Genomic DNA, 14,896 nt, shown 5'->3' on the forward strand with positions numbered 1-14,896 from the left:
ATTCTTATTCTTTCTAATATATGGCTATTTTTAATTCATGTATACCACACCATCACTTACACATACATATTAAAATTTGACACGTTTAATTTTTAATATCTACAAGAGATTTAGTTATATTACTATACCTTATGAACTCTTAGGGGAAAAGTAAATTTGATATTTTATGATCATATAATACCCGAATACTATTCGTTTATAAATTTTGATATACATATATAAGTAATGTTGTATTACATATTGTGCACAATAATTCATCTTTTTTTCTCTAAATCTTCCCGAGAGCTTAAAGGTATTAACAATCTTGCTAAATGCACTCTATAATTTATATAGACCATGCACACCACATGCTTACTCGAATAAAGGCATATAGAAGGGTAAAAAAAAAGTATACAAAAGTAATTAACAAATTTTTACACATAAAAATTAGGTTGGTGATGTGGACCAAATTTTTTGATCAATTCAACTTGTTTAGAAAATGAAGTGGGTTTGACAAAATATGATATTAGTATATTACCGCGTTCTTATAACGTTCTTACAATTGAATAAATGATTTGTATATAATATACTCACTTTTGAAAAGGTAGGTTTATGAAGAATGTTAAAGTTGCCAAAATAAAGACTTGGACTTCCTTGAATGTTACTATATCGGCAGTATTAATGTATGAAGGTGGAATTTAGAAAGAAAAATAATTTGCTGTTTTCGTACTAGTTAAAAATTGCCATATAAAAAAAATAAAAAATTTGACAAATTTTTAATTAAAAATTTGTTTGTTTGATTTTTATTTTCAACGTTCATATTTAAAATGTACGTATATAATTTTATAATTTTTTTCTTAAGAGAATAATTTTTTATTTTTATGAATACAAACAATCGATAAATAAAAATATATACAAATAAAATTTTATATTAATTTTTTTTCTATTTATTTAAATCTTATTAGAGGGTATAGCAAAATGTTACTCATGTTCGGGGCAGCTAATTATCTTTCATTTAGAAATGAGTTTTCACTTTCTATGTTGTCCATTTGGGCCAAGCCCACCACAAACGCCAGGCTCCACTTCTGGTTTTCAGATCGAACCGACCATCATTTCAACTACAAAACGTAATAAAGTTGAATTTGGATCGTCCGATCTTGGTCAAAATAGAACTTGTGATAGAAAGCTGATATTATTATGGGCTAAGGATAAAATAAATAAAAGGCCCGCCAAAAAACTATTACATCACCTCGCCTCCTTTAGATATTTTTATTTTTTATTTCACTTCGTCCTTGTGACCTGACTGACAAATATCTCTCTCTTCAGTTCATGGCTTTGGCCTGTAATGGAGGAGTGTTAGCCTCTGCTTCTTTTCCATCCCAACCTTACTCTCGCTCCGCTTTGCTTAAATCTCCTCCCACCATATCCACCACCGCCACCACTACCACCGGACCAGATAACAACAACAACAACAATGACGAAAAAGATGGTCAATCTACAAAATTTAGTTACAGTAGAGCTTCCCCTTCAATTAGATGGCCCCATCTCAAGTACGATGAGCTTTACAATCCAACACTACGGACGCAGCTAGCAGCTGCCACCCCTATTGTCCAAGATGATGAATTTTCGGTAAGTGGCTCAAATTCTGATGCCCAATTGGAAATTTCTAAGAAAAGCTCAGGTATGAACGACGACGACGATGATGATGTTGATAATGATGAGAAGCAAGAAAGGTTAGGGAGGGTTAGCAAGAATAGAGTTAAGAAAATGAACAAATTAGCACTCAAGAGAGCCAAAGACTGGAGACAGAGAGTTAAATTCTTGACTGATAAGATTTTAGCATTGCAACATGATCAGTTTGTGGCTGATGTTCTCGATGAAGAATTTGTTCAGATGACACCCACTGATTTTTGCTTCGTAGTCAAATGGGTCGGCCAGGAAAGCTGGCAACGAGCGTTAGAAGTCTACGAGTGGCTGAATTTACGGCATTGGTATTCCCCTAATGCTCGTATGCTTGCGACTATACTTGCCATTCTAGGAAAGGCCAATCAGGAGGCATTGGCAGTCGAAATTTTCACTCGGGCAGAGCCTACTGTTGGTGATACTGTCCAGGTGTACAATGCAATGATGGGTGTTTATGCTAGAAACGGGGAGTTCAGTAAGGTACAGGAACTGCTTGATTTAATGCGCAGGAGAGGTTGTACTCCAGACCTTGTTAGTTTCAATACACTGATAAATGCTAGGTTAAAAGTGGAATCTATGGTGCCTAATTTGGCTGTTGAACTTTTGGATGAAGTGAGGAGGTCCAAGCTTAGACCTGATGCAATCACTTATAACACTCTTATCAGTGCTTGTTCGCGTGATTCAAATTTGGACGAGGCAATGAAGGTTTTCAATGATATGGAAGTTCATAAATGTCAACCTGATTTATGGACGTATAATGCAATGATTTCGGTTTATGCTAGATGCGGATTCTCTGGCAAAGCCGAGCAGCTCTTTAAAGAATTGGAGTGCAAAGGATTTTTCCCTGATGCGGTGACTTATAATTCGTTGCTGTATGCTTTTGCCAGAGAAGGAAATGTGGAGAAGGTTAAAGAGGTTTGGGAGGAAATGGTGAAAGTCGGGTATGGTAAAGATGAGATGACCTACAACACTATAATCCACATGTATGGGAAGCAAGGCCAGCATGATTTAGCATTGCAACTATACAGGGGCATGAAACAGTTGGGCCGGAATCCAGATGTGGTAACTTACACAGTTTTGATTGATTCACTTGGTAAAGCAAACAAGATAACAGAAGCTGCCAAACTGATGTCGGAGATGCTGGATTCAGGAGTGAAACCCACTATTCGTACTTATAGTGCTTTGATATTTGCGTATTCTAAGTCTGGGATGCTAGTTGAGGCCGAAGAGACGTTTGATTGCATGATTAGGTCAGGGGTGAGACCTGATCATATAGCATACTCTGTGATGTTGGATATGTTTCTGAAGTGTAATGACATTAAGAAGTCAATGGTATTATATAAGAAAATGGTTCTAGATGGTTTTTTGCCTGATCGTGCACTTTATGAGGTTATGCTCCGAGGGCTTGCAAAGGAAAACAAAATGGAAGAGATCGAAAAAGTTGTTGGCCATTTGAATGAACTATGTGGCATGAATGCACAATCTATATCGCTTGTTCTTGCAAAGGGTGAATGCTATGATCATGCTGCCAAAATGCTGAAGTTGGCCATCAGTGATGGCTTTGAATTGGATCATGAGAATTTACTATCTATTCTGAGTTCATATAGTCTGTCTGGCAGATACTCGGAAGCTTATGAACTGCTTGAATTTTTGAGAAAACATGCTCCGGGATCTAAACTGCTGATAATGGAAGCTCTAATTGTTATACTTTGTAAGGACCGTCGATTGGATGCTGCTATGGAGGAGTATGGTAATATTAGACTATCTGGGTTTTATAGCAGAAGTCATACAGTTTATGATTCTCTTTTTCGAATTTGCAAGGATTTAAACTTTCCTGCTGAAGCTTCTCAGATATTTTCGGATATGAGATTTTGTGGCGTGGAACCTACTGACTGCATATACGAAAGCATGGCACAAATATATTGTAAATTGGGTTTCCCAGAGACGGCATGTTTTCTCATCGAAGAGGCAGAAACTAAAGGCGTTCTTTTAGACAACTTAGCCATATATGTTGATCTCATCGAGGCATATGGCAAAGCAAAGCTTTGGCAGAGAGCAGAAGGTATGGTCGGTGCTCTTAGACAGAGGCATACAGTTTTGGACAGGAAGGTTTGGAATGCTTTGATACATGCATATGCTGAAAGTGGTTTATATGAGCGGGCTAGGGTCATTTTTAATACAATGATGAGAGATGGTCCTTCTCCAACAGTAGATTCCATTAATGGTCTTTTACAAGCTTTGATTATTGATAAGAGGTTGAACGAGCTGTATCTGGTAATTGAGGAATTGCAAGATATGGGCTTTAAGATGAGCAAAAGTTCTATTCTGCTGATGCTTGAAGCCTTTGCACAAAGTGGAGACATATTTGAGGTGAAGAAGATGTACAGTGGCATGAAAGCTGCAGGTTATTATCCCAATATCAATCTTTACAGGATTATGATTAAATTATTCTGCAAGGGTAAACGGGTACAAGATGTTGAAGCAATGATTTCTGAAATGGATGAAGCAGGGTTTAAGCCTGATCTTTCAATATGGAATTCTATGCTTAAGCTCTACATGAGAATTGAGGATTATAGAAAGGCAGCTAAAGTATACCAGAGGATTCAAGAAGATGGACTTAAACCAGATGAAGATAGTTACAATACTTTGATTAAAATGTACTGCAGAGACTGTAGACCAGAAGAAGGTTTGTTGCTAATGCATGAGATGAAAGGACAAGGTTTTGATCCTAAACTGGACACCTACAAAAGTCTCATTTCCGCATTTGGTAAGCAGAAGCTTCTTGATCAGGCTGAGGAACTTTTTGAGGAGTTACGGTTAAAAGGTTCTATACTGGATCGCTCTTTTTATCACATAATGATGAAAGTATTTAGAAATTATGGAAGCCATGAGAAGACCGAAAAGACACTCAGAAAAGATGAAAGAGGCAGGATAGAACCCTCAACTGCCACAATGCATTTGTTAATGGCTTCTTATGGTGGCTCTGGACAGCCTCAGGAAGCAGAGAAAGTTTTAAGTAGTTTAAAAGAAACTGGTGCGGACATTAGTTCTTTAACATATAGTTCAGTTATTGATGCTTACTTGAAGAATGGAGACTACAATGTTGGAATTCAGAAACTTACGGAGATGCAGAAAGAAGGCGTGGAGCCTGACCACAGAATATGGACATGCTTTATCCGTGCTGCTAGTTTGTCTCCTGGCATCAATGAAGCAATAATCCTTCTGGATGCAATTCGACATGCAGGGTTTGATCTGCCAATCAGGTAATCTTATTTGCCTGATTTCTTTGAGCTAAGGTCTACTCTCTTGAATTATTATTATTATTATTATTTTCTTGTGGAATCATTTCCAAATACATTTTGCTTTGTAGGCTTCTTACAGAAAGATCAGAGTCCCTCGTTTCAGACATTGACCTTTGTCTGGAGAAATTGGAGCCTTTAAAAGACAATGCAGCCTTTAACTTTGTTAATGCGATCGAAGATCTATTGTGGGCATTTGAACTTCGAGCCACTGCTTCATGGGTTTTTCAGTTGGCAATAAAGAGGAACATTTATAGTCGCGTAATGTTCAGGTATGTGCTCATACTTCTTTGTGCTTTATGATTTAGAGGCTACCATGAAGCTTGATTAGTTATGTGTTACCTCATAATGAGCAAAGGGTTAAAACTTAAAATATCTGTATTCAATCACACATAAATTTCAAGTTACAAGAAGGATCATTGTTGTCTTTTGTTTGTACCTAATGCAGAGTAGCTGAGAAAGACTGGGGAGCAGATTTTCGAAGGTTGTCAGGTGGTGCAGCTCTAGTTGGCCTTACCTTATGGCTTGATCATATGCAGGCAAGCTCTTTTGTTCAAAACTCATCACAATGCCAGGAAAAAAAAACGTTGGCTTTGTTTAAGATTTTGTTAGCTTTTAGAGATATAACGAGAGGATTCTATGATATTGCAGGATGCATCTTTGCAGGGTCATCCAGAATCACCCAAATCAGTAGTTCTGATAACTGGAGCGTCGGAATACAACATGGTTTCCCTGAACAAGACGCTGAAGGCATGTTTGTGGGAAATGGGGTCCCCATTCCTTCCATGTAAGACACGAAGTGGGGTCCTCGTAGCTAAAGCCTATTCGTTGAGGATGTGGTTGAAGGATTCCCCATTTTGCTTGGACCTTGAATTGAAAGATGGGGCTTGTCTTCCTGAGCAAAACTCGATGCAGCTGATCGAAGGATGTTTGATAAGAAGAGGACTGGTTCCGGCATTCAAGGAGATAACCGAAAGACTTGGAAGAGTGAGTCCGAAGAAGTTTGCAAGATTAGCTTTGCTGGGAGACAACAAGAGAGAGAAAGCTATTGAAGATGACATACGAGGGAGAAGAGAGAAGTTGGAGAAGATGAAGGAGAGAGGTGGAATTAGGATGGGGAAGCAGCCTAGTCGGAGAAAATTCATGCGAAAACCGTTCAGATGAAAATAGATGCTAATTTCTGGTTTTAGTTTACTCTCATGGTGGCGGGAATAGCTAGATTCATGTAATAAGAAAGACGGACAATTTTCTAATATAAGCAGCTGTTTCTACAAGTTGTCAATTTTATCCAAATTTTTTGAGCCATTTAGTATTCTCCATAGATAAATTAATTAAAGAACAGCACTTAGATATGGGTTACTTGGTATATACTATATGACGTCACATATGCTGGAAGCTATCCAAAATTAATCAATGATGATCCATTTAGTTCCAAGCTCGAAAACTGAAGGAGAAACCCAAAGAAAACTTTTATGATTGTCCAACTTTATGATTTGTAAACAGGAAAATACTTAACGTCCAATGATCTAAAGTTAAAAGACAAGGTATGGTATTGTATTGTCAGAGAAAAATTACTTGGAGGAATACAGAATGGAAAAATCTATACTAAATTGTAAAACAAAACTTCCATTCCTGCGAACACATCACATAGTCAAGTCTTCACGAAATGCGCTGTCAGGAGTTTCGAAACTGTGAATCCCTGGAAGGACTCAACATCAAAGAGTTTTTTCAGTTTCTCATCACATATAATCATCCTCTTGTCTGATGGATCCTGCACAGTACATATAGGATAAAACAAATTCGCACATTTGTTCAGCCACATGCTAACGGAAGAAAAAAAAAAGGTCAAAGAAAGCCAGAAAATGATACTAGTGGCATTCCATTGACTTCATAGCTTCTATTGATCTCAATTACCTGTAGATTATTTTGTTTTATGTACTCCCACATTCTCTTTACAACATCAGATCTTGATAGTTCGCTTTCTCCGGTACCAAGGAATCTTACCAGAGCATCGGAAAGCTGAAGTGGAGCAAGAAATCCCGTTTGCCGCTTTGGTTTTGGCACATCTGGATCTGAAATGGATTATTGAAAGAATGAACAACTCATACAACTATTTAGCTTTGTGCTGATCAATATAATACAGTTTGCCAGTCCAATAGCCTAGTCATGTGTATAAAATTCAATGAATTGGGTGTCCATCAGTTCAATTTGACTGTGCTAGAGCATATAACTATTTCTGAAAATAATATTATGTCTTCTAGTTAACAGTAACATACTGGGGGGTTGGGTGGGGGGGGGGGGGGGGGGGGGGGAAGGGTGAATTACTTTCAGACCTATTTAAAAGAGATTGGTCATAGAATTAAAATGGTGAAAAGCTTATGACAGTTTCAGATATCACGAAACAAAGTACTTCTGCAACAAATTATCATGGCAGAATTGAGTTAATCTATCTTACCTTCCTCTATTTCTTGTTTACGTTTCTTTTCCTTCCGCGCTGGCTTCTCAGGTTTTTCTTTCTGCACTTGCTTGTGACGAGGAGCTTTATCAAGGAAAAACACTATTATTAAGTAAACTTTTGTGTGATTGCATGAAAATGTCAAGTGCCTATATAACATGGCAGAGACATGGTGATAGGAAATGCAACATATTGAAATTAAAGGCCTAAGTAACCATTTTCATCAGGATTTAGAAATAATGTATAATCAGTATGAGCCTCTAATTTCACCCTATTCCAGAATGTCAAGTGAAACCATTATAGAAGACATACCAGCATCTGAATCCAAAGGCAAAATATGCTTTGTCAGCGCCTTGTTCATTTGAAACATGTCAATAGAATCAACGTCAAAGAGGGAGCGCAATTGTTCATCACAAAGTATATTCTTTTTATTACTTGGGTCTTGCAAGTTTTTCTCTCGAATATGAACCCATAATTGCTTGACAACCTAGAATCACAGAGAAGATATCTCTTAGATACCAAATAAGCTCAAAACTAAATGAAACTATGCCTTCATAGCCTCTTTAAAACACTCCAGGTATACCTCAGTTCTGGCCATTTGAGGAACCCCAACAAATTCCTGGAGTTCTGGAGAGAGGTTCCATAACTTGGTAAAGCCGCCTCTTTTTCTAACCTTTTGTGACCTGAATAAGGAGACCATAAGCACTGAGTATAAATTAGTAAGAACCTGCGCTTACAATCTTCTTGTGCCAATCTCAAATTATATAGAAAGGGAGGACATCAACAGATCTCACTCTTGAAACAGTGACACATCACATTCTCATAGTTCAACAAACAAGAAAACATCTCTACTATTCATCCTTAAAGTCCACAATTTCCTTCATTCCAAAATCATTACACGGTGAAATGGAAAGCAGAGCAAAGTAGAAGCTCATAATAGAGAAAATGCATAGCAAAACAGCAAAGGCTGTTTTATCACTTTGAAATTAAACAGTTGCAAGAGGCCTGCCTAATGCTTAAAAAAATCACACAAGGAAGAAGAGGCAATAACCAACCCCAGTCATGAAGATAAAAAGGGTAAATTTCTCATGTGGGAACTGACTAGTTGACTAGTGAGACATAGACATGCGTCAAGCAGTTTCTCTAGCAACCAAATGAGTATAGGGATAACCATAATCTTACCACGAAGATGAGGAAGGACAGCGACAATTTGCAAATGCATACATCCTCTTGGTAGAGTAAAAGAGAGGGGAAAAGTTGGCTACTTTTCAATGATGGGGGAAACAATGGGAACAAAAAATACTTAAGGTCACAAATCAAACATGGTGAAGAGATAGAAAAGTTGAATCAAATTAAAAAAGATTTAAACTTTTGATGAAGCACATTTGGAGTGGTGCGAAATTCCGTTTGAGATTGTTCTGATTATTTTACCCCCAGGTTTTTCTTTTGAGTTTTAGGATTTATTTTGGAAAAACTGCCTCTTTAAGAAGCTTGGAAGAGTTAAAAGACAGTTTTTCTAAATTGTATTGTTTCAAAAAGTTTAGGAAGAAAAGAATGCTCTACGACCTCGAAGCGATATGTTCCTTGATGATGACACACAGCGTGTGGAGTTAATAAGAGGACCTGTTCAAATTCAACATAGATTTTCTCAATGTATTCATTCGTGTTCACCTCTTGTGAACAAACATAAAACACAATGAATAACTGGAAATCGAACTCTGCCTGATAACACTCATTATACCTGAAGCCTTCCCCATAAGCATGATACATAATCCAAATTGCAAAAACTAATTAATAACTAAAACTAAAGCATCCTCCACTGTTAAGATCCACAATTTCACATGGAAACCCCCAAATTCAACACTGTAGAAATGTCTATGCATAACATAACTAACGATAAAAAAAAAAAAACATTTTCAGTAGCAACACATATACAAATTACACAAGCCTTATTGGAATTAGTATTCAGTATTGGCTCACCCGGTTTTAGAGTCATCATCATCTTCTTCTTGTTCTTCATCTTCTTGTTCGATTTCTTGGTCTTCATCACCGTCATTCTGAGGTTCGTCTTCAACCGTCTGATCATCGACCTCGTGATTAACGTCATCATCATCAGCATTTGTTTCGAGGTGCGACTGAAGAAACAAATCAACTTGTTCTCTAATAAAAGCCTTCTTCTCGGTCAAGTCGACGCCGAATTCCTCCTCCAGCTTCCGGCGGACACTCCCCGTCGTGGTAGTGTTCAAGTCCGATACCCGGAGAAACTCTTGCAGTCTCTCAATCAGCTCCGAATCCGATACCATTTTCTCTATAATTGATCGTTACAAAAAAATAGAAAAATGGGGATAGAAATGTAAATAAATGAAGGTATATATATTATATCGGTTTTTCTTGTTTTCTTTGTTGATAACAAAAAGGGCCCTTCCAGCTCAAAGTCTTGCTCTTGCACACAACTACACGCAAACGCACCAAGACACTCGTGGGCTTTATATAATATACCGATTCTACCCTTAACTTGATACGATAGACGGCGTTTCCCATGGAAAATAACATGTCACCGGTAGACGATGACAGTCAGTCACGTAAGTAGAGGCTTTATTACGCCAACTTTTTTCTAACGGAGTTGTGCAAAAAAGTACCACCAAACATTACCTCCGTATTCAATTTTCTAGATTCACTAATTGAAAGCTGACTATGAATTTAAAATAATAAATTTTATTTTTTTAATTTTTAATGATAAAAAAATTATCTATGGATATGGAGGAAGTAATTATCAATATGTGGATAATGTTAGGGCAACATTTTTATTTACTACTGCTATTTATTTGTGTATTTTCAAATAATATGTACATTACAAACTGCAGAATTTGGAAAATATTTTATTTGATTACTTGTTTCTAAAATTAGCATATAGTAGTAGTACAGTAAAAAATTTGCAGGTTTGAAGAGAAGCCATCTCTTCTTCCACTTTTAACAGCTTCTAAAGGGCATCTACAGAGGAATATTCTTTTACGACAATCCATGGTATTGCCGTATTGGTATGTGAATTAAACACTGATCCTGGATAAGGTCGGATTGGGTATAGGGTATTGACTGCAATTGCTTGAAGTAACTGCATTCAAATAAAATCTACTTGTAAATTTAAATTTCGTACCAGGAAAATTCTCCAAAAAAAAAATAATAATAAAATATCTCAAACCAGATAAACCTATATACAGTATCCTGTTGAATTAATTAGTAGGAAAGTATACGTCAATCCATTATGTCTTATTCATTCGTTGTATTTATTACAAGCTTCCAAACTGCAAGTAGTCAGTCCAAGAAACATTATCCTGTTTTGTTGATGTGGCAATATTGTTCTGAAAAATTCATATTGGATGGAAAATAGGGGTCAAAGTAAAGCAAAAGCAAACATCTATCTCTATTAATCCCAGTCCCTGAAACTAAAGAATGATAAAAATAGGTCCACAAATTGAATTATTAGAGCAAACGCCCCCAAAATGAATATAAGCCTTTTGATTTTACACAAACACCCTTGATTTTTAGTTTTCATCGATCAAAATGACACCAAAACTTAACTTTTTGTTTATGATTACGAAATTATATTTTTATGTAGTTATTATTATAGAACATAAATATTTTGGCTGTTTTCTTTTTCTTTTCTTTTTTTTCCAAAAATCTCCTCCATTGCATTTATTTCTTAGAGTTATTGAATTTTTGGGTATTTTAGTCATTTCCGTTATGTCTCTCATTCTCGCCCGACAAATAAATGAAAATACGCCGTCGTATTTGATATAGAATCTACCTAAATTTGTTGGCATTCACCTTTGTCTTGACTAAATATCTCATCGCATCGACAGTAACGCTATTGCTTACAACAACCAGATAGATAGTTTCCCTTTCTTTACCTAAATCTTCTCCGATCACAGTCAACCGGAAAACTGAGTCGAGTCGCGTCAGCTCAGCTCACTGAGCTTATATAAAAACTTACTGTGCCAACTGGCAGGCAGTTGAATATTTGTTCAGCGAAAACATCGTTTGATCGGAAGTTTGAAAAATTTCTGAAATTTGATGTAATCACTTTTTCTTGTCGTTTGTTTTGTAATTATCAATTCGGGTAGAGTGGAGGCAGTTGCTTCGGGCTATGGATCGTCCGGAGATGACGGTTGGACGCGGCTTGGACTTGCCGATCCTGCACGACAGCGACAGATACGATTTCATTCGAATTATCGGCTCCGGGAATTTCGGTGTCGCTAGGCTGATGTGTGATAAGCACACCAAGGAACTTGTCGCCGTCAAGTATATCGAGAGAGGCGATAAGGTTGGTTCCTCTATTTTGCTTTCTTTCTTTCATCACTAATTTCATTGCATCCATTGTAGCAGTCGTGGTTGTTTGACTGTTGAGTTTGGTGGCTTAATTTGTTAGTTAGTTAGTTAGTTAGGAATTGAGGGGTTCTCTTTTTCATTAAAAAGGGAAAGAAAAAGGGAAAATGAATGAACAAGATCATGTTTATGAAGGAATATAATCACGTTTAGGTCCTTATTGCGGTTGTTGAGTTCTTATGGCTGTTTCCTTTAAACTGAAATGAGATTAATTAAAGTCTTCACCTTTTGATTTTCTTCTGTGTTTCTATGTGATGCAGATTGACGAAAACGTTCAAAGAGAAATCATCAATCATCGGTCATTGAGGCATCCTAACATTGTTAGGTTTAAAGAGGTTAGTTAAACCACATCTTTGGCTCTTTCTAATGGGATATGTGTTTCAACTGTTGCTACTCTGCTCTGAATGCTACAATAGGTCATTTTGACACCAACCCATCTGGCTATTGTAATGGAATATGCTTCCGGTGGAGAGCTGTTTGGCCGGATTTGCAATGCTGGTAGTGGTCGCTTCAGTGAAGATGAGGTATTTTGTTTACTCTCTTGTGCTTTACTTGCATTCGCTTTTAGAAATTTTTTGTGTTCTTGTAGTTCTTACAGTCTTTGAATTTCCTTTTAGGCTCGCTTCTTCTTTCAGCAACTCATATCAGGTGTCAGTTATTGCCATGCAATGGTAAGTAGTGGCTTTATGTGCTTAATTTGGTTTTTTGGCTTTAAAAAACCTTTTTTTTATTATTATATTTTATTTCTTGGAATGTGATGAGTGAAAATCCTGGCTATCATATTTGGTATTCTCTGTGTAGCAAGTATGTCACCGTGACTTAAAGCTGGAAAATACTTTGTTGGATGGAAGCCCTGCTCCTCGATTGAAAATATGTGATTTTGGGTACTCTAAGGTACTATGTGCTTCTCTACTGCATTTTCAGGTGTTCAATCTATTTGTTCATGTATTCAACTGGAAAGTTCAGGAATTCCTGGCTTTGGTTGCATGTTTCTTCGTTAATATTTAAGATGGAGAATCCCTTCTATGGGTGCCTTTAAAACTTTGGAAATCTGTTTTGGTATACTGAAGAATTCATTGCTTTCCATGCACAATTCTAACTGGCTTTCTTCCTCTTTTACACATTTATGTGTCTGTTCATTTCATTATATCTGATTGAGGCTGTTTATTGCAGTCTTCAGTGCTTCATTCACAACCAAAATCAACTGTTGGGACCCCTGCATACATAGCCCCAGAGGTCTTAATGAAGAAAGAATATGATGGCAAGGTATGCTTCAACAATATAAACATTGTTTTTCACTTTGGAGCCTACCCATCTTTTCAGTCCTGTTCTTGCTCAAAGCTTTAATATTTTTCCCTTGAAAAAATCACAGATTGCAGATGTGTGGTCATGTGGTGTTACATTGTATGTGATGTTGGTTGGTGCTTATCCTTTTGAGGATCCTAATGAACCAAAAAACTTCGGAAAGACTATACAAGTACAACTCAGGACCCTTTGGTGCTGTTAATACCTTTAATATAGACTTGCTCTGTTGAAGACATTCTTGTGTTGGTTCCGTGCAGAGAATTCTTGGCGTCCAGTATTCCATTCCAGACAAAATTTTAATCTCGCAAGAGTGTCATCACCTGATCTCGAGGATTTTTGTTTCTGATCCTACAGCAGTAAGTACTCTCTCTTCGAAAACTGTACTCCAAAAATCACATATGAGTTGCTAGTTGAATAACCTGTTACCTTTATATCCCCCCTCCCAAATAAATCGCATCTGCTCATGTTTAGAAAGTGTTGCTTCAGTGTCACGTTACTAATGTAGGTTACTAGGTTTGCCTTAGATAACGTGTCCTTCCTCTATCTGTGGGGAAAAGCTAAAGTTGTTACATTCTTTGTTACTTAGTTCTCCTGTTTGACTTGCAACAGAGGATTACAATCCCGGAAATCAAGAACCATCCATGGTTTTTAAGAAATCTTCCAGCTGACCTAATGGATGTCAGTAGAATGAGCAACCAATATGAAGAGCCTGAGCAACCAATGCAGAGTCTTGACACTATCATGCAGATCATCTCTGAAGCCACCGTACCAGCGGCCAGGACCCAGAGTCTTGATCAGTTTATGACAGACCATTTTGATAGTGATGGGGAGATGGAAGAGTTGGATTCAGAATCTGAGCTTGATGTTGACAGCAGTGGGGAAATAATATATGCATTATGAGTACAGTACGGTAAAATATGTACATGGAGGTCCAAATTGCTGGTTTAGAGTCCATTTTATTTAAACTATGTTGTGTCCAAAAAAAAAAAAAAACCTTTTAGTGCTCTTAGGAGGGATGGTACTAGCTAGTACGGTAGAACAATATCGAGCGAGGACTGTTGTGGTCTCTTCCTTCGTGGTGAACTCTTGTTTATTCATCCTTCGGGTTGAACTCTTGTTTATTCATCATCTCTCTCTCATTTCGTCCCGTGTATTTGTACAAATATCTATGTATAATAACATTGTATGATAAAAGTGTCGGAACGCTCTTTGCTTATGTTTTGGATTTTAATCTTTTTCTCTTAGTTTGGAAAATGACTCCCTCTGTTTCTTTTTTGGAGTTTGGTTTCGATTTCATTAATGTAATAGTGATTCTTGATGTCGATGAGGACTGGAACCTGTACATTTGGGGGTTAGGCACAGTTTTGATTTCGGTCCGAATCAATTTTGAAAATAATACATGCAATTCTATGAAATGAACCTTACAAGTTACAATAATCCGAATCTTATCTTATACAGACAATAACGAGATTTATTCAATTTTAAATTTATTTTATTCTAATTGCAAATTCAAATTTTAATGTAAAATCAAAATCCGACATATGACGTTTTATTGATGAATAGTAATTTGTCCCGTGTATTTTAAAATTTTAAGTTTAATTAAGAATCAAGTTATAATTTTAAGTCGATTATATTTTTTTTTCCCTATTCTAATTAGTAAATCAAAACACAATAAAAACATAACGATTCTTAATAAAATTCTATCAATTACTTTATCCTAATATAATAATTTATTTCTAATTAGGAATCTATTCCCTACGAAACTTATTCTCATTATTTCTAATTAAAATGG

General features: G+C 36.6%; 3 protein-coding genes across 3 annotated transcripts; 2 read left to right on the forward strand and 1 right to left on the reverse strand.

Annotated features, from left to right (window-relative positions):
• The first annotated feature begins 1,308 nt into the window (after window positions 1-1,308).
• On the forward strand, window positions 1,309-6,125 carry LOC139884993 (pentatricopeptide repeat-containing protein At3g18110, chloroplastic-like). Its single transcript, XM_071868950.1, has 4 exons — window positions 1,309-4,925; window positions 5,033-5,233; window positions 5,410-5,500; window positions 5,613-6,125. The coding sequence occupies exons 1-4, from the start codon at window positions 1,309-1,311 to the stop codon at window positions 6,123-6,125; spliced, it is 4,422 nt and encodes a 1,473-aa protein (XP_071725051.1).
• Window positions 6,126-6,612: 487 nt separating this feature from the next.
• LOC139884992 (upstream activation factor subunit UAF30-like) lies at window positions 6,613-9,719 on the reverse strand. Its single transcript, XM_071868949.1, has 6 exons — window positions 9,397-9,719; window positions 8,000-8,099; window positions 7,729-7,903; window positions 7,417-7,473; window positions 6,876-7,033; window positions 6,613-6,732 (listed from the first exon to the last, which is right to left on the reverse strand). The coding sequence occupies exons 1-6, from the start codon at window positions 9,717-9,719 to the stop codon at window positions 6,613-6,615; spliced, it is 933 nt and encodes a 310-aa protein (XP_071725050.1).
• A 1,841-nt stretch (window positions 9,720-11,560) lies between these two features.
• Window positions 11,561-14,004, forward strand: LOC139884994 (serine/threonine-protein kinase SRK2I-like). Its single transcript, XM_071868951.1, has 9 exons — window positions 11,561-11,737; window positions 12,060-12,134; window positions 12,216-12,323; window positions 12,417-12,470; window positions 12,601-12,693; window positions 12,973-13,065; window positions 13,172-13,276; window positions 13,362-13,460; window positions 13,714-14,004. Exons 1-9 carry the CDS (start codon window positions 11,561-11,563, stop codon window positions 14,002-14,004), a joined length of 1,095 nt encoding a protein of 364 aa, XP_071725052.1.
• Window positions 14,005-14,896: the final 892 nt, after the last annotated feature.

The sequence above is a fragment of the Rutidosis leptorrhynchoides genome, unplaced genomic scaffold (assembly GCF_046630445.1).
Source record: "Rutidosis leptorrhynchoides isolate AG116_Rl617_1_P2 unplaced genomic scaffold, CSIRO_AGI_Rlap_v1 contig69, whole genome shotgun sequence".
Classification (NCBI taxonomy): Eukaryota; Viridiplantae; Streptophyta; class Magnoliopsida; order Asterales; family Asteraceae; genus Rutidosis; species Rutidosis leptorrhynchoides.